We start from the raw sequence: 22,468 nt of genomic DNA on the forward strand, positions 1-22,468 counted from the left end.
CCTGCCACCTTCGCTAATCATTCCTGCGGCAGATTGAAGACTTACGTCCCAGCTTAAGTGAAAAAATAAAGAAAATGTACTAAGTAATTGCAACACAAAAACTAACTTAATCCGTTTTAACGCGAAAAGATGAGAAGCAGCGGGCCGCTAGGGTGGAGAAAAGAAGAGCTGCTCAGGGAACAGCAAGCGCATCTACTTCTGAGCAAACGAATGCTAGACAGAGACAGAGAAAGAAAGACGATGAAAACTAGGAGTGCTCAAGTCAAGTGTAACGTTCAGTGCGGCGTTACTAGTATTATATATCCTCTGAAATGCTTAATCCTACTGTTATATTAAATGTTTACGTAGTTTTATTATGACTTATACAAATACAAAAATGCCCTTTCTCTTTGAAAATGTTCAAATATTCATCACTCATCTACGAATTGTAAGTGTTACGGTGCTTCAATAACAAATTAAGTAAAGTTCTTTATGAAAGTACGTCCGCCACCTTATCGATAAGTTGTTATACTTTTATATCATTAGCGAATTTAACAAACGATCTCGTTAATAACAAACTTGCACGCTGTCATAATTACAAAACTTATCCAAATGCTTGATAACTTATTTTGTGATTAGCCTAGTCGAAGAAATGACCCTTTTTATTACAAATAACTTCTGCTGAAATAAAATGAAACCTTCAGCCAGACCCGTCGATTATTTGTTTTGTCTTTTTTGTTTGACCTTTGCACTCTGCCACATAAGATTAGTCACCGCCCCTTTGAAAGGTCAGCTTTTCCCCCTCCTCAAAACGGATCGGTGGCCAATAACAGAATCGATTAGGGGGATCAGGTCGCGGCGTGTGCTTCATATTTGGCGCAAGGAAGGCAAACAAAATCACAGTGCAGTTTTTGAAGCGTCTTTATTTTAAAGTTTGATATACCGAGAATCGTTTTATTGTGTGGTGTTATTTCGCGTGTTTAAACGACGGCGAGCACGTAAGAGAAGTGAAACGGAAACACGGCTGCACGTGGTCTGAATGTTATTGCGTTTTCGGTAGTTGCAGGTGACCGAAACTCCGTAACTAATGTGAAGGCTGCATTTGTATTCTCTTGTGTAATAGATTTAGAGAAATCCCGTGCTTCGGCATTCCCCCTTTAATTTGTATTTGCTAGAGCTGTAAATTTTCCCAGCACCAGTTGTTTTGCTTTTGAACTCTACAGCTTTATCAATATTTGTTTCCTTTTTTTTTATACTTCTTTTCTCCTTTCAGTCTTTGTATACCAAAGGCTACTCGTATTGAACTTTGAATTGTTCCACCTTCTTCTGTCCGAAATGATTAAATTTAAGAATTGCATTTTGTCCCTCTGGATTGGTAGAGGTTTAATAAAATAGCAAACATGTTCCGCGTTTCCCGACTGTGTCACGGTTGCGAAACCCAGGTATGAAATAGTACTGGCCGAAAAAAACTTTGGAGCAGACAAAGAGGAAAAAAGGCCTGAGAGAGAGAGAGGACCGGACCCACAGCGACACGAAACCTGTTTGACCAACCTGAACCACAAAGAGACGGCAACTCGGAGTAAAGGTAGGATCGTAAATCGACGCCAGCGGACAGGCTTAATAGTTACGAGAATGAAGTGTTAGCCCTTCATATTGCAGCATTTTCAGAGGTAACGAAAAGTTACAGAGATTCATGTATTGTCTCATTCTGCTACAACAACAACATGGAGGCAGGGTTGGAACTTTAAGGGCAGAAATGGGCTTTAATCATGTAAAGAACCACAGACACATGGAATAAAAGTAATGTGGTGGAGGGTAGAACTTTAGGTACCTTTTAGATCTCCACTGGATGGTATTTTGGGCATTCTAGATGAGTAGAGTAGGCAAGCTTGTTGGGCTGAATGGCCTGTTGCCACAGTTTTTCTAATGGGCATGGTTTCAGATTTAACTTTTTCTTTCTCAGTGATTCACTTGTAAAATTTAATCAAAGTACATAACTGGGTCATGTCTTGAGTTGGGAAGAAAAAAAGATCAAAGATTTGCGAACAGAACAAAGCTAAAACTCTACTCCAAAAACAGCGCCACCTTTAAGACTGTTGTTTTGTAACTTTCATACTCCTATTTTGAAGTCGCAGCTGATTGGGGCCTATCCCTCAGTCATTGGGCACAAGGTAAGTACCAACTCTGAAGAACGCAACGGGCCATTGCTGGACCTGCACACTCGCACCAAACCTGTGTGATTAAGCGAGCCCTACGTCTTTGAGACCCAGAAGTACACATTGAAGGCTCAACAGCTCAAATGTTAGGATTGTAATAACACTTTTCACCACTAAATTCAGTTTTACCCATTTCATTCTTCCTAGCCATTGAAAGTCTATCCATTTTTTATTTTTTTTTTTTGTGAACCTGCTTGCTGGTCGCCAACTCCGGTCCTGTTGGACCACCATGGCAGCAGGTTTTCATTCTGCCCTGTTTGTGCTGCTAATTTAACTTCTTGTGAATTCACTTTAATTGATTTGCTTCATTTCTTTCCTTCTCATCAAGTCCTTCCATGAAAACCCTAAATACAAAGAGGACTGTTTGATTTATGTTAGGTAGATTGCCCAGAGGGGACTGGGTGGTCTCGAGGTCTGGAATCCCTACAGATTTTTTTTTTTTCTCCAGCCTTTGGAGTTTTTTTTTTGTTTTTTCTGTCCACCCTGGCCATCGGACCTTACTCTTATTTTATGTTAATTAATGTTGACTTATGTTTATTTTTTATTGTGTCTTCTTCTATTCTTCATTTTGTAAAGCACTTTGAGCTACATTTTTTTTTGTATGAAAATGTGCTATATAAATAAATGTTGTTGTTAAATGGCACCCAAACAGAAACAAAATGTGAAGTGAGGGAGCCAACAAAAGCCCACTTAATTCAGGGCCTCAAACTCCAACCAGCTGCCTAATGAGGTGCCAGTTCTTGTTGTTGATTAAACCCGCTCTTTAATTTCGTGGCTTTGTTGCTGTGATCACGGTGCATTAGCAGCCATTTTCGAAATGATTGATTTTCTCATTCTAAGAGCAGCTCTGTTAAAATGTTTTGGGGACCGGAGCAGATTGACATTCCTGAGACCTTCACCTTCCTTTATTTTCAGGTATTGTATGATGGACACCAATTGTTTTGGCTCATTTTGTATCTCATTATTGTTTGGCTGCTTGTTAAGGATAAAGAAACAATTAAGGGGACTGGGTCTTCAAGAACATGTCAATTTAAAATTGATTCAAAAGAAGTTCAAAAGGGTCACTCATTAAGAAAAGGGTGAGAATGAAAACCTGCAGCTACTGGGCAGGACTGGAGTTGGCGACCCCTGCTCTAGACATTCACGACTGTCTTGGTGGAAACCATGCCAGGTTATTGCAGGACCCTGACATTTTCATTAGGTCTTTGGCAGGAGCCATTCCTGGTTATCACAGGATCCATTTATACACACACACACACGGTCCTCAGTTGACCTGAGCAGGAGAAAACAATAACAAAGCCCGGGCTCGATTACAGGGTTGTAGATTTTCAAAGTTTCTATGCTAGCCATTGCTTGACTATACTGTTACCTCTGATGGTTTGTATGGACGGGTACTCTCCACGCCAAATATATACATTTTGTTTTTTCTCCTAATTAATGTTTCATAACATACACAAGTAGTTTTCACTCCTTGTAATGTGAGGAGTCTAGCCATGCTAAAAATAAAAGGAAACCCTTCTAAAAAAAAATGTGTCCCCCTGTAGGTGGCCTGTGAATCCTAGCAGAAAGAAAAATAATATATAAGGTGCCTTTTGGGTCAGTTGTAAATGTAGATAAACCTTTAACCCTGCTACCTCTTTTCAGTTCTTTGTTATAAAATGTCTTGCCATTGTCAGTTGTTTTGCAAAAAAAAAATCACTGAACCATTTAACTTCCAATTTAAACCACAAGCAAAAACATTTATAAGATGAATGTCCTCTTTTGGGCTTGAAATACACCACACGTTTTGTGTTTTTTATGTATTTATTTTCGTATTTTTGTACAGAGAAGTATCGGAAAATAGAAGTCAAATATAATGGGAGGAGTAGGTTGTCTGGAAAGTTGGTTATCACAAGGTCATGTCTCGAGTGACTATTTTTTAAAAGTATTAATAGTATGTGTGTACGTGTAGAAATCCATGCCCAGTGTTTTGAATTTTGGCCTAATGACCCTCTGTGTAGTTTGACCAGTCTCCTCATGTTTGTAAGTTTCTTCTGTGCGTCCTTCAGTTCCCTTCCACACTAAAAAGATGTTCATTTTGGGTTACATTTATATGGGACCGAATACGTGTGAATATTCGTTTGATGGCTTGACGTCTGTTTAAATGTTGCGTCCTTTCTCGCACGCTGCCAGAATGTGTTTTATCTCATTACCCTGTAATCTGGTTGGGAGTAGGGAGGCAGACCTTCATCTTGGTATATTTCTACTTTTGCTTAGTTTTCAGTTTCCCATCAAGTTTTTTTTTTTTGCTTATGTTTGGATTACATGCTGATGTTGCTTCATGGTTTTTTTTTTTTCCTTTATCTGTTTCATTTAACTGATTACATAAGCAGAAATTCAAAGCAGCTGAGTTGTTGAAAATGAATGGTTGCTGAAGACTGACCAAAGAGATCCAAGCCTGTGCTGTTTTGATGATCAGCAGAAACAAACCACAGCAATACACTGGGCCGGTCTGCCATCTTGTGTAATGTTAATGGATACATGCCTTCTGTCACTTCACAGCTCCTCTGTAAGAAATGTTGAGAGAGAAACTACGTGAAATAGAAATCCATTCTTTCATTTCTGAACACGTTTGTTCAGTACAGAAGTTTATGGGGGGATGATGATGATGATGATGATGCACATCCCAGAAATATGAGACACGAGTCTGGAGCGAAACCTGATTCCAGGCACACACACTTTCGTACTTTTTGGATCCTTCTCTTCAGGGTTACTGGGCGCTGCAGCCTGTTATGGTTGCGGAGGGTGCAATACGTCTGGACGGTAGGACATTTTGTTCCAAGGCGCGCACACTCGCCCAGCTTCATATCTGGACATTTTAGTCGCCAGTCAGCCTAGCTTGAATGTCTTTGTGATTATTACGGGACAATTTAAAACGTCAAGGCAGTATATTTAATATATCTGGCTGATGCCTTTTATCCAAGGCATCTTACATTTACATTGCAGCAATCTGCAGGTTTATTTTACAGTTGGTACCAGAGGTGATTATTGCAGTAGAAATGCAGGAGGAGATGAAATAACATCTATCTAATGTGGTAGCTGTAAAACGCCCAGGCTCCTATGAAACCATGGATTCTGCTACTTCAATCAGTCACAATGGTTGTGCATTAGCGGCTACGTGAGCTTCTCTTTCCTTGATGGTTTCACTTTTTGAGCTTCATTCCGTAGGGACAGACAGACGCACACTTCCACACATAGATGTATGTATGTGTAGATTTATTTATTTATAGCGGTTAATAATGTGTGTTACCCTGTAAAATATTGCATTTGTTTTTTGTATATACAAAAATCTATTCATGGAGTATATTATCTGTAGCTCTTCCTTATCAGTCAAACTTTGTGTGCAAGTATAAGAAGAATGAAAAGTCAGTTGGAAATTAAAATTGAAATCTTTACGCTCCTATATTAGTGTGCACAGAAAAATAAGTATCTTTGCAGAACTGGTGGAAAACTAACAATCTGCTGTTTGCAAACATGATTGCTTTGGCTTCGGCTCAAGCAGGAGATGTGGAAATGTACAGTGAGAAATAAAGTGCTGCTTAAGATGTGACATTGAGTGCCAATAAGCAGAATTCATGGCTGCTCCGTATACTGAACACCTAGTGCTCCTTGGGGAGCTGCCGTTCTAATCTGTGCAGCGTTTTATTTTCTGTTGCTCACACGCAGTGCAAGCTGGTATGCGGCCAACATTGCCATTTAATGCTAGTGCTTTAAATCCCACAAGTCTTCCCCTCATTTCGACGGAGAGATCAGGCTGTCGCGGTTACTTGGCATGGCGATTCATTCATGTTTCTGGAGCAGTCGAGGTGCTTACCGAGTGGGTGTCAGATTAGAGCCGATTGTTACTGAAGTGGGCTATTTGTCAAATTACAGCCCCAAAAGCAAACTAAAGCCGAATGAATGGATACAATCTGTGTAGAAGTCTTGCGACTATATCTTGTTTGCTTTAGTGTAACATGGGTGCTCTAACTGCGGCCTAAAGTGGACAGGGCCAGCCAGTGCAGTGAACAAAATTTAAAAGCCTCCAGTACAGCATTTTGTCATTCAGAAAAGTAAAAAGCCAGCTGAATTATTATTAATTTTTGTAATAGTAATAATTTTAATTTTTTTTTGTATTTTTTTCCCCACTTTTTCCACTCTTTGCTATTTACATTGCTGCTTTGTGTTGTGTGCCTGGAAACGTCCGGAGTGTAATAAAAGCTGAGATTTATGTTTAGTCGAGCCAAGCTGTTGAAGCAGACATGTGGATTTGAAGAGGCATTAATTCCATGCTTTGTCCTCTCATAGTCTATTTTCTCCACACGTCTAGACGGAAGTCATTCATTTATGTGACACTTTAAAGTTTTCCACTTCAGTCCCCATCACGACAGGCCTGCTTCTAAGTTTAAATTCGGCCATTATTCATTTTTCCACATGCAGTCACCCTGTACACAAGAGAGGATAGGAAATGCAATGCAATACAATACAATACAGTTTATTTTTGTATAGCCCAAAATCACACAGGAAGTGCCGCAATGGGCTTTAACAGGCCCTGCCTTTTGACGGCCCCCCAGCCCTGACTCTCTGAGAAGACAAGGAAAAACTCCCAATAAAAACCTTGTGGGGAAAAAGGGAAGAAACCTCGAAAGAGAGACCCCTTTCCAGGTAGGGTGGGTGTCAAAAGTACGGGGTCAATACAATACACAGAACAGAACAATTCCTTAATACAGCATAACAATAAAAATTTTAGAAGTACGGTTTAACAGTAGATGATATGACATCATTAGGTTTGGATATTTTTAGAGCCCTGGAGACCTCATCCATCTAGCTGCCTCCCCATTTGGCCATGCCACGGCTGAAACGTTGCTCCGATGAAAGGACCCCTCTTTCCCATGATTCCTGTGATCCTCCATCAGGGGTGACTTTACCATAGGCAGGCAAACAACTTGGCAGGTGGGCCGTGGCACCAAGTGGCACATTTGGGTACCGAGAAAAGAAACCGAATAGGTGAGGGTTAGTATTCAATTCTAACTCTCATGTTACTTATGTTTTAGTGCTGATGACTAACAACTGAGATGCAGTCTGTACAGTAAATCAGCAGCTCTAGTCAGGTCAGGAAAATGGCCAGTCTTGTCATGGAGCTCAAAGCGCTTGTTGACAGTTCAAGGAAAGTTTGTGTAGAATCAGTCGATCTTGTACGTAGCGCCTCGGGCTGCCTGCTTTGGGACGGGATACCCTGAAAAAGTGGTATTTGAAATAACTGGTGATAAACACAGGTGTATAGTTTTTAATGCAGTAAATTACAGAAGAAGAAACACGTTGTAATGTTGAATTTTTTTTTCCTTTCCCAGTTTTATTGTGGGCTCCATTTTATAGATGAGTGAACAAGACATCTCAGTGGTCAAACAAGTAATCCACTAACCTGGTGGTTACTATGAAGACCCTAGCTAATGTTCATATGGGGTCTTTTTAATGGTGAGCGGTTCACGTGACCAGTAAATCGTATGTGCCATAAGGGACCACCTGTTCTCTCTGGCAGTTGGTGACTGATCTGGGGTGGCACCCAGGAACGAGTTGAACATGAATGAATTCACTAAACAGCTTGGCTCTACAGTAATGGGCGACGTAAATCCTGCACAAAGGACGACGTTGAAAATACATTCTTTTGTGTTAGTGAGGTTAATTTCTATATGCCTACCCTACTCGCACATTTGCAGTTTTTATATACTACAAGGGGCCTCCGCTCACTTCGCTCAAGAGTTTGGTTTACCGGATATTCAATTTAAAAAGATTATTTTCACTTTTACTTTAAAACTTTAGTAAAAACAATATTTGGAATTAACTTTTCTTAAAGATCGCATTGAATTTTGATTCCGTGTTTGGACTTCCATCGTGACAACGTAACGTATATCTGCCCGTGCATGAAGATCGTTTCTTTCTCTCTAATAAATAAAATGACTTTTTCAAATGTTTCTTTATGCTCTTTGTTTCTTCGCTTTGTCTTATTAAATTATTGTCCTGCAAAAAATGTATGAGAGCGGAGAGCTCAGGAAGCGTGTCTGACAAAAGCATTCGCACGCCTGCAGGTTAGATGACCGTGGTCTTGTTTGATAATAGTTGTAAGTAGGGCGCGACGTGAAAGAATCTCGTGTTCAAAGTCTCCGTCTCGCGGGACTAAATACTGCGCCAACGTTTTTAGAATCTTAATTCTTGCTGGCAACACGAATTAGACGATCTACAAGTCTCCGACTTTAAAGTTTAAATGCGAACAACATATTATATTTTCGCTGTAACTTTATTTCACAGAGTAATTTCCGTTTGTTTGCACTAATGTGATCTTTGCTATCCTTTTTTTTGAGACTTTTGAATTTTCGTACTTATCTCTAACCTGCCGTGCATGTGTACCGCGCCAACATTTCTGAATTCTTTTACGACGTTCTACTTTGTCATCTACTCTTGTCCTTTATTTCCGGCCCCGGGCCTGGTTAAATCTTTCTCGTGGGACGTACAAGTGTCTCTCCAAGAAAATCATGTCTTGTCTTCTTCCAAGATTTATTTTTTATAATAGGGCGATGTGTGAAAGTGTGTGTCCATTATATAAAATACACAAACCAGTTCAGAAATTATTCAGACCCCTACCCTTTTTTGCACGCTTCATTCTCTTGTAGATTTAATTTTAAAATGCTTCAATCTACACTCAATGACCAAGTGAAAGCATGTTTTCAGAAAGATTTGTAGAGCCCCCTTTGGCAGCAGTTCCAGCTTCAAGTTTTCTTAGCCAAGTCCCCAGTACTAGGGTGTTGTACCGTGTTGGCCATTATGAATGTAGAGAAAAGCCAAGCAAGATGACACCTTTTATTGGCAAACTAAAAAGATTACAATATGCAAGCTTTCGAGGCATTCTTGCCTGAAGAAGGGGCCCGAGTTGCCTCAAGTTTGCATATTGTAATCTTTTTAGTTTGCCAATAAGAGGTGTCATCTTGCTTGGCTTTTCTTAGCCAAGTCCCCACAAGGTTTTCACACCTGGATTTAGACAGTTTATCCCATTCTTCCCCTCTCAAGCTCCATTAGTTTTGATGGACAGCGTCTGTAATCTTCGGGTCTCCCCCAATGTGTTCTATGGGGTGTAAGTCTGGACTTTGGCTTGGCCCCACTGAGACTTGTTCTGAAACCCCTCCAGAGTGGCAAGGGTTACCCTCTTAAAATGAGAGTACATCTACAGCACAATGGAAACGAAGAGGTCTGAATGTCTGTGTGTCCTATCGATCGAGATTTTTGTCACAAGGGGGGGTTTCGCTTTTTACAGAACAGCTCCCCTCAAATACATCCATACGTGTATGTGCAGTGTGCTTGGGACTTCTTAAGCACTGTTGTCCTTCCTGTCTGTCTTCCACTTCTACAGTCCCTGACAAAAGTCTTGGTGCGTCTCTATTTTGTAGAAACTCCTGCTATTAACCTGACATTTAATGAATCAACTGGTGTTAGAAATAGCTCCTATGAAAAGCTAAAGCCCCCCCAAATGATGATTAATGCACTGCAATAAATGAGTTTCACTGAAAAAAGATTTATCATTTAATCAAGACAGACCGGTCAAATTTGGGCAAGACAAAAGCTTTGTCGCCTATACTGAAAATGAGCAACTTTACTGCAAATCCAAAAATATGTCAGCAAATTTAGTGGTGCCGTGAGATCCAAATTTAATATCTTGTATGACTTCCATGAGCTTGAAGGACAGCACCCATGCGGGTTGGCAAGGATTCATACAATTTATTGATGAAGTCCTCAGGAATAGCAAAGAAAACCGTCTTGCATGCCTCCCAGAGTTCATCAATGTTCTTTGGTTTCGTCTTCCGTGCTTCCTCTTTCATCCTACCCTACATATGCTCAATGATGTTCATGTCTGGTGATTGGGCTGGCCAATCCTGGAGCATCTTGATCTTCTTCGCATTAAGGAACTTTAATGTGTAGATGGAAGTATGCGATGGAGCACCATCCTGCTGTAGAATTTGGCCTTTTTTATGGTTGGGAATATAAGAGGTAGCTAAGATTTCTTGGTATTTTAGACTATTGATGTTGCCTTCCACCCTGCAGATCCCTTGCATACCCCCATACTGGATGTAACCCCAGACCATGATTTTGCCTCCACCAAACTTCACTGTTTTCTGGGTAAATCTCGGCCCCATGCGGGTTCCAGTAGGTCTCCTGCAATATTTGCGGTGACTGTAGTGTAATTCAACAGAAGATCCATCTCAAAAATCCACCTTCTGCCACTTTTCCAACTTCCATCCTTTTAGCAGGCTGTGGGCCTTGGCAAATGCCACACGGTTTTCAATTGTCTCTTGTTTAGTGCTGGCTTATGGGCACTGATCCGACCATGGAGGCCATTTCGAGACAGAATCCGACAAATTGTTCTGGTTGACACAGGGACTTCAGGTGACCAGGTCTCGTGGAGCTCTGCTGCAGTGGAAAATGGGCTTGCCTTGGATTTTCGAGCCAACAAACGGTCGTCTTGAGCAGTTGTCTTGCGGGGTCTTCCTGACCTGGGCTTGTCAAAAACGTCTCCAGTCTCTTCAAATCTTTTTTTTATCCTCTGAACTTGACACTGAGACACATTGAAGGTGTTTGCCACATCAGCAGTGGATTTGGTCTTCAGCCTCTTGATAATCAACACTTTAGTCTCAGGGTGAATCTTAGGCCTGTTTGCAGAGGTCTGGTTGCAGTTGATGTGAAGGTCTAGTGTACTGGGGTTCTTGTTATACACACCTGAGACCTCATTGATCCATTATTAGTCAAGGTGAAGCTCCTATGACAAGGTGACAACACTTATGTCTTGACTCAATGGGCTTTACCAAGCTGTGAATATTCGAATACTTTCTGTCAGTTTCGTTTTGCACTCAAACATTATTACAAAAGCTGATGGGATTGAAACGACCCATTTCTTGTAACAAAATCTTGATTAGAAATATATTTTAGCGGCACTTCAGGTCAATTTGTACACAAGTGACAAGACTCTTGTCAGGGACTGTAGTGGACTGGTGTCTCATTCACTGTTTGTTTGTCCCTGCCTTGTGTCCAGTACTGCCAGATTAAAAAATTAAAAAAAAAACACGCCAGACCCCAACAACACTAAATTGAATTCATGGGGGTTGAGTATTAGTGTGTGTTTTATTTTAGCTCTTCCTTAGTCTGTAACTCGCTGAACACACACACACAGTTCCTTGCCAGGGTTAATATCATGCTAGACGACGAGTTCATTGCTTCCTCCTTCACCTTTACACTTGTGTCATGTAAAGAAATGTCACCCTGTCCCACTGCAGGCAGATTGTTTTTGTCTTTTTATAAACGCTGACTCAGTCACATGGTGACTTGTGCTGTTTGGATTGCTGTACGGCCACAGGTAGCTGAGTCACGGTCATAAACATTCTGCCATCCCTTCTTTTTCTTTTCCCTCCTCGCATTGCTTACCGCCATTGGTTTTTGCTAGTTCCTATTTTTGAAGATCTGATAAAAGGCAGCTGAAGATTTGATTGCACTCTTAAGTTTTTCAAAAGGGGAGGAGAAAACTTTAACAGGAAGACCTCTGAGACAGAACGGCCGAATCTTGAGCGCGCATACAACTCCGGAGGGAGAGCACAAGAGAAGCGCAGCAGGTGACGAGGGCGTGGGGGCAGAGGTGGGGCACTCGCTGCTGTACTCGGATTCCGGGTGTCATTTGAATGCTGTTTTTATTTTAAGTTGAAATCTGGGAAGAAGGCAGCACGAGACCTTTTGGAATTGAGCATTTTGGCAGGTGACACATGGCTTTCATTATAGAAGGTGTTGTGGTTGATTGACTTGTGTGTGTGTGTGTGTGTGTGTAGTGTTTTCTCAATCATTTTTATTAATTATTCAAGTGAAATTTATAAGTGCAGTTGCAGTGATTGGACAGTGAAGCTGGCTGTCAGAGTGTGGTCATGCAGACGGCAGTGCACAGTTTATTCACAGCATCGCCGAGTCAAACATAACGGCACAGAAGGGTAGAAGAGGTCCTCCAGGTTTGCTTGCTGCTTGTTTACAGCACATGGTGATCCCTGCGAGTTCTGGAAGGTGGGCCAGGGCTACACGTGACGACACATCGGGTCACGGAGTGCTGAGAGGATGATGGGAACTGTTTGCGTGTCAGTGGCCCCATTTGCCCCTTCACTTGCTTCCTGTTTGTTATTTTTTGGTATTTTACTCTGTGAAGCACTTGTTGATTTCCATGACGAGCAGCACCACATGGTACAGGAAATGCAAATTTTCTGCTTTGTTTATATATATATATATATATATATATATATATATATATATATATATATATATATATATATATATATAAGTGAACTTTGAAAAAGCTCTTTATTGAGACTACAGTGTGAATAAAAAGAAGGCGGCAGGGAGGAAGGCATAACTTAATGTGCATTGTGAGCCCACAGAGGATTTATTGCCTTTATATGGCACCTTTCAAGACACTCGCAGTGCTTTACGTGGGATGGGATGGGGTGGGGGTCTTAAACCTCCACCACCAAAGTGCAGCATCCACCTGGATGATGGGATGTCAGCCATTTTGTGTCACACACATTACTTATTAGGTGGTGGAGAGATGAGAGAGCCAATTAGAAACGGGGGGGTGATTGGGAGGCAAGAATGACCAGGCTGTGATGGGCAGTTCAGCCAGGACATTGGAGGGGGGAAATGCCTGATTTCAGGTCAAAAGTACTTCATACATACACACATTTTCAGACCTGCTTAATTTTAAGGGTCACCACAGGACAAGGCCTACCCAGGCAACACTGGGTGCAGGGCAGGAACAAACCCTGGACAAAAATGCTAGCCATTCAAGGGCCAACTCCAGCACACGCCAACGCAGGGCAGTTTGGAATTGGTCATCAGCCAGGGTGTGGGGAGGAAAACCAAAGCACAGGGAGAGAAGCCCATACTGACGGCAACCAAACCTGGCGTTCGGACCCAACATCTGTGCCACCTGACATCTGAAATTACAGTAAGTTATTATCGAAAAAGCTTTTAAAGGGGAAGGAAGGGAAAAAAAAAATCTGAGGGCACTCTGGTCACGTATTACTGGTGTGGACATTCTAATAACTTGTAAAGGAGGCACATTTTAAGTGCTTTGTTTTGCTTGTGCACTAAAGGCATTTGCTTTAATAAATATGATGTCACGGTGAATGAAGAGAACTATTAGGACACTGATGAATGTTCTGTAAGCAGGCTTTTGATAGTATTTTTTTTTTATTAAAATTGCTTTTTTAAAAAAATCAGACTGGTTTGTCACTCATAAATCATCCATTGAACGTAATACAGCCTGATGGTTTTAACCAGAAACAGTCTGTGACGGTGTCTGCCATGAAACGTGGGATAAAAGATTTATTTTTAATTGCTTAGAAAAATCGCTTAATGTTAAAAGTGTTTTATTTATCTGCTTGTTTAATTTTACTAGTGTATAATTATCAGGAAGAAAATCACGTGTTGCAGATTTAGGCTCCCAATGGTCAAAAGTAATCAGTTATTAAAATTTCTACACTCGTTGCTTATTAGCATTTTGAGTTCTTGTAATTTTTAAGGATCCTGATGAATTATTAACGTGTAGTGTTAGAGTTAATTATTCCTTAATCTTCTGTTTACGGATTATTAGTGGCTCTTTTGTCTACTCTTGTAATTCATATGTTTTGTACTTGCATGCTGCATACATATTTCCATCTAAAATAATAAAGGTTTACCTAAAAAAGAACGGTATGATTTGATTATTCTTTGAGAAACTCGTCTTAATGATGAAAGTGCTTCTTAAATATAAAGGTGAATGTTTGTAGTGTATTTGTCTGGACTCGAGCGTTATTTTTCACAGATTCTCCATTTGTGCCGAGGAAGACCACGGGCTGTTTTTTGGTTTCAGAATGTAGTTGGCACCCTCACCCCAGCCAGGACCTTGTACCCCCTGCATATATTTGGCCACACTGTTGAGTCTGTCTGTCTGTCTGTCTGTCTGTCTGTCTGTCTCCATCAGATTTCACTCCTCTGTTCAGGACGTTGATGATGCAAGGCAACTTGGTGGTGATGTTGTCCCAAATACATAAAATATAAGAGAGAGAGCACTTTAGGGGGAAATTTGATTTATTTATTAATAAATAAACCTCATTATGCATCAGAATTAAAGAGGTGGCCACTGAGGCACTATGAAGGCGTATTGCCGGTGGTAGAAAGTAACATTTCTTGACCCAATTGCTGAATATTTTGTTGGCTGAATGATAAACCTCCATATTACGAAGCTGTGTTCTGTAAGTTATGAATGGTTTTTTTTCTTTATCCAAATATATTCATCCCTCCTTTGCCTTTTTGTCTTCTGCCACAGTAGAAGACTGCATTTGTGTGCTGCGTGTTGCATTAATAATTTTTCTTTCTTCACACGTTCATTACCGGCTTCCTTTAAGCCTCGTCTTTCATCGGAGCTGAACTGCTGTCTGACCAGTGCGATGCACCTTGTTGTTTTTTTTAGGTGATGATCAACATGGCTGCGTTTGCTGTACTGCTATCCACACTTCCCTTGGCGCTCTGCTACCCTGTGCTAGATTTGGATCTGGAGTCCCGTAAGTCATTTTCGTGAGATTCTGGGGTAGCTCTTTAAAAGTGTTTTGTGGTGTTGATAAACTTTTGTTAAATTGTATAAAACTAATAAGCACACCAGCATCTGTCTCCTTCAAAGAGAACGTGAAGTTAGTTTCTATAACGGTTCATTTTTCATTCCCTCCCAGGTAACAGATCATCTATACGGTTTATTGCACTTGGAGACTGGGGAGGCCTTCCCTACGCTCCTTTCATCACTCCAATTGAAAAGGCAACTGCCAATGAGATGGGCAGGGTGGCGCAGACGATGGGCGCAGATTTTGTGCTGGCACTCGGTGACAACTTTTACTACAGCGGTGTCCGCGATGTGGATGACGCCAGGTTTAAGGTAAGGCCTGGCTTGGATGCTCCCGTTTTCTTAATCGGCTGTGACAACTACTCATTGTTGTGTAATGAACTTCCTTTAGCAGTGTAGTTCAAATTAGTGAGGTGGTACCCCTGCACTGACCCCAGCTCTGTGTGTGTGTGTGTGTGTGTCCTGCCAGGAGACATTTGAACAGGTGTTCACAGCGGACTCTCTCAAGCACGTGCCATGGTATGTCGTCGCAGGAAACCACGACCACTCTGGAAACGTGTCGGCACAGATCGCCTACAGCCAGGTGTCGAAAAGATGGTGAGCACCCTAGCGTTCAAACTTAAATCCCAGACTAGAAGATGTATCTTTAAGAACTGAGAGGATGCTTTATTAGTCCTGCCTATTTCTCAGTAATTCAGTTTTGTACAACAACACTTGCACTAGCTGTTTAATGGTATAATCTCAGTATTTACAATATTTCTAAATCCAATACCTGGTCTGCATTGCTCTTTTTTACATCAATGTATACGTAGCACAGTACTTTGCAAATTAACTTTTGCAAAGACTCTATTTTCCATTTGTATTAGAACGACAATAGTATGGATTGCAAATATTGTGACTGTTTGTTGGACATAGAAGTGGCATTCTTGAATGTTGTGACAGATCTTTTTGTCGTAATATTGCACAATTGGTAACCACGAACTGCAAGTGGGGTGGGGACTGAGACCTGGTGCTCTTAGTTTTGGTATTGGTAGCTGTGGTCGAGGGCTTGCCATGTGACGACCCCTAATAATTCATTTTCAAGTTCACTGGATCCCGTTAAGCAGCACAGTGCCTTCGTGGTTACCGCTGCTCCCTCGTGGATTCGGCGCATCACGTCCAGTCATCGTTCATCCGGATTTTCGTCTTCTCCCAGTGTCTGTGCGAGGTTTCCTCCTACATCAAATTTTAAATGAAATTGTATTTGTCACGTACGGTGTGTAGTAAAGTGCTTAGTTTCAAATGTCCAAAGACTGCATTAGCAAAAGGGAAATAAAACGGAGAAATACGCAACTCTGTAAAATGAATGCAATAGCAGCAGTACTATGCATTATCTATTATAAAAGTATATATGAATATGCGTCTGGCTCTGATAATTTGTACATTTGTAAACACTAATTGCCATTTTACAATATTTACAAGGACATTTATCTACCATATTATGAATAATATACAAAATGTTGGGAGAGTAAAGTATCTGTAAAATATGAACAGACATGCACACGTTACTAAGACATTACAGATTATGAAATTGAAAAGTTAGTGAAGGGTAAATGCATTTTACAACAAAGTTCAATTGTTGTAGGCTGTTTGCTTCAGGGTGTGTGTGTTTTTTTTTTTTTTAAATTACTAGCTGAAATACCCAGAGTTGCCTGGGAGGAAAATAAATTTTTGTTTTAATTACTTGAGAAAAATATAATAAAAAAAAAAAAAAAAAACCAACTTTAATAATAGAAATAAACAAACAATGAAGACTCACTAATGTGCTTGTTCTGCAGTCTTGTTTGGATGTTATCATCCAGTTGATGCTCATAACCGGCCAACTCTATTTAATTTCAAAAGCAACAGGGTTGTGGTGGTGCTCAAATATAAAGAATGCTGGCTGTCACCTCCAGTTCGCCCTCTGGTGGTCATTCCGAGTGTCAACTGGATGCAAGATCACCCCCAGCCTACCCAGAAGAGGGTTGATTTCACCCTACGGTATTTTTAGGCGACCAATGAGAAACACATGTACCAAGCTTCATGAAAATCGCTCCAGCCGTCGCTTTCGGAAGTGATGCTGGAACATACGTACACACATTGACTTCGATATTGTGACGATGTGGGTTCTGGCTCCACACTGCCTTTGATGTTTGGAAGCACTTGAACCCAACACCGAGTGAGCTAGTCAATGGGGGCAAATAAACAATTGAGCAAGGGGTGGTGCAAAAAGTGAATAGTGCTTTTATTTAAAATCCAACAAAACAGGTGTTCAAATAAATAGTGCAGTTCTCAAAGTTCTTTAAGTAAATAAATAATCCATTAAAAGAACATGGAGGTAAAACCAATAAATAGAAAAAAACACAATCCTTAAAAACCAGAGGTTAAAATCTTCTCATGGAAGCAGTCTTAAAAACAACAAACAAGCTCGGTGCTTCTTTTCTGTTAGCGTCTCACCTGCTTATCCCGTTTGGGCTTAGCAGCAGGCAAGACGCTCTCTGCAGCTGCCCTCCTCTACACACTCGAGACTGGAGACCTCCCGATCCCTGGCTCCGGTATGGCACTCATCCCAGTCCCCGAGACTTGATTACCCCAATGGCCAGGATGCACACATTGGGGACTCCACCACCAAGCCTCCCGACTTCCGCTGCCTTTCCGCGGCCTTCTGCGGCTCATCGCTTTTACAAGGTCGATCAGCGGGAGCAACATCCACTCAAACACCCGGGTGACGGCCTTACACCCAGCTTCCTCACAGCTGCCCTCGAGCGCTCAATCGCGCGCTCACCACACGCACGCACCGCCTGCTTCCTCGCTCCCTGTAACCTCCGTCCTCTTTTCCTCTCCCTCTTTTCTCCTCTTTCCATTTTTTGATCTCGATCCTTTTTTCCTCATCTTGTTCTTTTTTTTCATTCTCTGATCTGTCTTTTTTTTCTTTCCTCTCTCCATTTTTCCACACCCTCACAACCGACTCGCGCTTCTTTTTAAATGACGAGGGCCACAGCAGCTGCACCATTAGCCATGGGACAATCACGAATGTGTGAGAAACGCCCACACCCTACAGATCGCCCCACGGCTCGCTATGGCCCAATGTCCCCTCGCTAAGCTGCGATCATTTATTTAAAACGAATGGCTTTTGCACAATGAGCTGTGGACCCGCTACACCACAGATATAGATAGAGATATACCTGTGTTTATGTTAAGTTTCCCTCTTTTTTTTTTTTTTGGGAGACCAAAGTTTGTCGCTGGTGCACAACTATGAAACACCCACGGTGAATGCAGAACTGAAGTTTGTATCTTCAGCCAATCATTTTTAAACTTTGCCTGTGACAACATAAACCAGGATTCACACGAAAAAAGAACTCAAAATCCCCCATTTATAGCCATAAGACTCATCCTACAAACATGCAAAATCCTCTCAGGTTTTGAATTTCTAAAAAATAATTTGAATCCATTGTTAAAGAATGTGAAGTTCTACGTATCTGTGCAGCTAACCTCAGACTTGCTCCGGGAAGAACAGAAACCTGACCGTCATGAGGCTGACCACGTAACTAAAGCTCATATTGTAAAGGATTGCTGTTAGAATTTCAAGTCTGGTCCACAGGTTGCTGTAACTTGGACGCTGAGCTTTAAATGGTCTCCTGACTGTTCTGTTCTCCTTTAGGCACTTCCCGTACTATTACTATGAACTGCGCTTCCGTATCCCTCATACCAACGCCACACTCAGCATCCTCATGTTGGATACCGTCCTGCTGTGTGGAAACTCTGATGACTTCACGGACGAGCGTCCACGAGGGCCTCTCAGCTTGGGGGCGGCGGAGGAGCAGCTGACGTGGCTCAAAGAGAGGATGCGGTCATCTCGGGCTGATTTTCTGCTGGTGGCCGGACACTACCCTGTGTGGTCAGTGGCTGAGCATGGCCCCACTCACTGCCTGCTAGAGAAAGTGCGACCTCTCCTGCAGAAATACCACGCTACGGCCTACCTCTGCGGACATGACCACAATTTACAGGTATGTATTTTCCACGCAATAAAGGAAATGTACGGAGTGTTCAAGGCTTGAAGGCAGGGCTGTGGAGTCGGAGGCAATTTTGGGTACCTGGAGTCAGGCAAAAATGGACCATCTCCTAATAAATTTAAATTATAGTAAAAAAAAAAAATTCAGCAAGTTCAAATGTCCCATTTCACAAACAATAGTCCTAATGAAGTAGTACTTTGATGTAAGAATAAAGCCCAGTGCGTAGTTGTGTTACTACAAGTGTCAAGTTCAGCTGACATTCACATATTGTAATGTGGGTTATGGTACATTACAAAAAATGTTTTCATTTGATTTCAAATCTAATGTGTTTAAAAAGTTCATGTGAGTGTAGACGAGTGTCATGATGGCGGCGGAGGTGTGTGCTGCGGCCTGATGGGTGTTCAGGGGTTTTTGTCTTTTGTTCAAACTGGCCAAGACGGTAGAGAGTCAGCCTCCTGGCCAGTAGTTCTGGGCTTAAATGACGTGGATGATGTTGCCTTCTTTCAATCGACATGGAGAATACATTAGCGTATTAAATACAGGGGAGTCGGGGAGTCGAAGGATTTATCTACCGACTCCACAGCCTTGCTTGAAGGTGTTTAATTCCGTCAGCCTCTCGGAGGAAGACGTGGCTTTGATACAGCAGGATATCTGCATGTTCCAGGGGTGCTGATAGAGGCCATTATGACAAGTAGTGCCCATCCTCTCCATGATGTGTTCTTCTGTAGTGCCTTTACCAACCTCCTCATTCCACCAGGCTTTACTGAGAGGAGCTACAGAATGAAAAGTAAAGTTTTTTTTTTTTTCCCCCCCCTGGCAGAAATGTTCCTGTGCTTACTGACAGTTGCACCTGTAATATTTACCTAAATATTAACAAAGTATCTATCTCTTATTACATAGTGCCTTTCATATCTATCTATCTATCTTATTATATAGTGCATATATCTATTATATAGTGTCTTTCATATCTGTCTATTATATAGTGCCTTTCATATCTATTATAGTGCCTTTCATGCATATCTATATTATATAGTGCCTTTCATAGCTATTATAGTGCCTTTCATGCATATCTATATTATATAGTGCTTTTCATATCTATTATAGTGCCTTTCATAGCTATCTTATTATATAATGCCTATTATGTAGTGCCTCTCATGTCTATTATAGTGCCTTTCATATCTATTATATAGCCTTTCATATCTGCCTATTATATAGTGCCTTTCTTGCCCATCTATATTATATAGTGCCTTTCATAGCTATCTCTTATTATATAATGCCCATCTATATTATATAGTGCCTTTCATGCCTATGTATCCTATTCCTTTAACAGCAAGAATTGGCGTCTAATTGAGTAGCACTTCTGAGGAGCTGACCCTGCAGTGTTTTGTATTCCGTATTCTTAATGTTTTTTTTTTTTTTGTTTCTTCACCTCACCCTCTCTGCAGTACATTGAGGAATCTGGGATCGGCTACGTGCTGAGCGGGGCTGGAAACTTTATGGAGGAATCCATGAAACACCAGGATGAGGTGCCACCAGAGTCCCTGAAGTTCTTTTATGCCGAGTACACGTCACTTGGTGGCTTTGCACACATTGAGATCACCGAGAAGGAAATGACTGTGACGTTCATTCAGGCACGTGGGAAATCTCTGTACCGGACCACCCTGCCTCGTCGCACCCCCTTTTAGAGCTGGGACTGGGTAGAAGCAGTCATACTTTTGCTGTTGTGTAGTCCTAATCATCCACTCAGTGTGTTTGTGGTAACTAACACTTTATTCTTCACCATTTTGTTTTTATGCTCTGAAGGACGAGGTATAAAAATAGAACACTGGCAGGGAAGGCAGGTGATACGCAGGCCAACTACGAGTCAAATCGGGTTAACATCAAACAACATGGCACAGGAAAACAAATGCAAATGTTGTCTGGCCTTCTATGTGAAGTGTGCGCAGATACAGGACAGTAAGGCTTTCTCTCCCTGGCTCTGTCCCTTCAGCCACTCCTGTATTTCTAACATTCTGTGACGCTCTTTCTAAAGTTTTCACAACCACTTGACTCTGAAAACTGGTCAGTGCGTTTAACAGAGCTCTCCAGTAGGTGGCGCTGTGAGACCGCAGTGTTGTGAGGTCCAAGTTAAGACTTTTTTTCTTTTTTTAATTAATCCAAAGAGCCTGAATTGAAATATTTTACTTCTTTCTTTCCTAAATTTAGCGCTTTTAAATGACTCATTTAGTGCAAAATGAGCAGCAGTGAACCATCTGAAACTTCATTTTGGAGTCCAGTTTTAATTTTTCTGTTGCTTTTTTGTTCTTTTGTTTACCACATTTGTGCTGTCATTTTAATTCTGTGATTCCGCAGTCGTCATAAATCCTGACAATCCGTGTCTCGGTTAAAAGTAGGACCTCTTGCTGTATTCATTAAGAAAAGTGAAGTGTGTCTGAAACTATTTGACTCCAATTATCAGTGTGACCTTTTGTTGTTTGTGTTACGATTTCAGTGCTGGGCTCTGAACATTTTGTTTTTGTTGAATGACTTTTAATTTCTGTTTTATGTACAGTATGTTTTTCCACTCCCCCTTTACTCTCTTAGTATTACAGTGTTACTAATAGGAGTAATTTAACTTTAAATAAAATAATTTTAAGACTGCCATGCCATGAGATGTTTTATTGTCTCGGAATACGCTGGTTATTGTCATCCATGCCTTACCTGTAAGCCTTATAAGATCCTGAGCTCGGTCATCCATCGATCCTTTTGTCCATTTAACTCAATCCAGTTCAAGTTTACAAAAAGCCCAAGAATAACCTGACTGCATGTTGCAAACTGGCCCATAGGGGGCACCCAAAGTACGGTAAAAACTTAAAAGATGAAAAAAAAAGAAAAACACACGCACACTCCCATCATGAGAAACTGGAGACAAAATGTGACAATGTGGACAAGATGGACTTGAGGTTCACTACATTGAGCAACTGAACTGGAAAAGGAAAAAGTGGTTTAGTTTTGTATAGTTCTCTGGTAAAATGCAATTACAAACTTTATTAATCACATAATGAATACATAAAAACACAAAGTAGTTTGAAACTGATTAACAGAAATCGGGCCCAACACTACCTGTCCGTTACTCAGTTGTTGAACTGTGGCCAGATGACATCAGAGGCGAAGAAAACAAACACGGCAGCATCCATGGAGAAAATGAACCTCTGGGGGGTCCACAGTCAATTAATACAAAAGGTTTGTTAACGACAAATTCAGGATGCAGTCCTAGTCCTGGAGACCAACACCAACTTGCTGTCACCCCCTGCTGGTCATCATGGTGGGCCATCTAATCTGACGAGAGAATCTTTCTATCACGGCAGTACAGCAGTGGCAACAGGCGCCACAACAGGATAGTGAGAAATGGTGCCATCTTGATCCTAAGGTGAGATTGATGGCCGTCATCACCCCAAGTTGTCCATAGTTGGTAGTTGGTATTATTGGAGTCTGATGATGATTGGGGTTACTTTCATTAACTGTGTCCCTTCAGTGACTGGAGCATTCGCCCCTTAACTTTCATAAGTGGCACC

The 22,468-nt window shown here is 41.3% G+C and overlaps 1 protein-coding gene across 4 annotated transcripts; it reads left to right on the top strand.

Annotated features, from left to right (window-relative positions):
- Positions 1-1,209: 1,209 nt before the first annotated feature.
- On the top strand, positions 1,210-21,441 carry acp5a (acid phosphatase 5a, tartrate resistant). Of its 4 annotated transcripts, none has more exons than XM_039772513.1 (6): positions 1,210-1,564; positions 14,740-14,830; positions 14,996-15,195; positions 15,353-15,480; positions 18,563-18,908; positions 20,360-21,441. In XM_039772513.1, the coding sequence occupies exons 2-6, from the start codon at positions 14,743-14,745 to the stop codon at positions 20,597-20,599; spliced, it is 1,002 nt and encodes a 333-aa protein (XP_039628447.1). In that variant the 5' UTR covers positions 1,210-1,564; positions 14,740-14,742; the 3' UTR covers positions 20,600-21,441. The 4 variants fall into 4 exon arrangements, with proteins under 4 accessions (XP_039628447.1, XP_039628445.1, XP_039628444.1 ...); XM_039772511.1 differs by lacking the exon at positions 1,210-1,564 and adding an exon at positions 11,734-11,886; XM_039772510.1 differs by lacking the exon at positions 1,210-1,564 and adding an exon at positions 11,736-11,863.
- The last annotated feature ends 1,027 nt before the right edge of the window (positions 21,442-22,468 follow it).

Source organism: Polypterus senegalus, chromosome 12 (assembly GCF_016835505.1).
Source record: "Polypterus senegalus isolate Bchr_013 chromosome 12, ASM1683550v1, whole genome shotgun sequence".
In the NCBI taxonomy this organism is placed as follows: Eukaryota; Metazoa; Chordata; class Cladistia; order Polypteriformes; family Polypteridae; genus Polypterus; species Polypterus senegalus.

What these genes read in the sequence shown, in the direction of transcription:
- acp5a (XM_039772513.1), top strand. Translation starts at nt 14,743, where the DNA reads ATGATCAACATGGCTGCGTTTGCTGTACTGCTATCCACACTTCCCTTG. An exon ending in AGATTTGGATCTGGAGTCCC is followed by an intron (nt 14,831 to 14,995) that starts GTAAGTCATTTT and finishes ATTCCCTCCCAG; the next exon opens with GTAACAGATCATCTATACGG. An exon ending in GACATGACCACAATTTACAG is followed by an intron (nt 18,909 to 20,359) that starts GTATGTATTTTC and finishes CCCTCTCTGCAG; the next exon opens with TACATTGAGGAATCTGGGAT.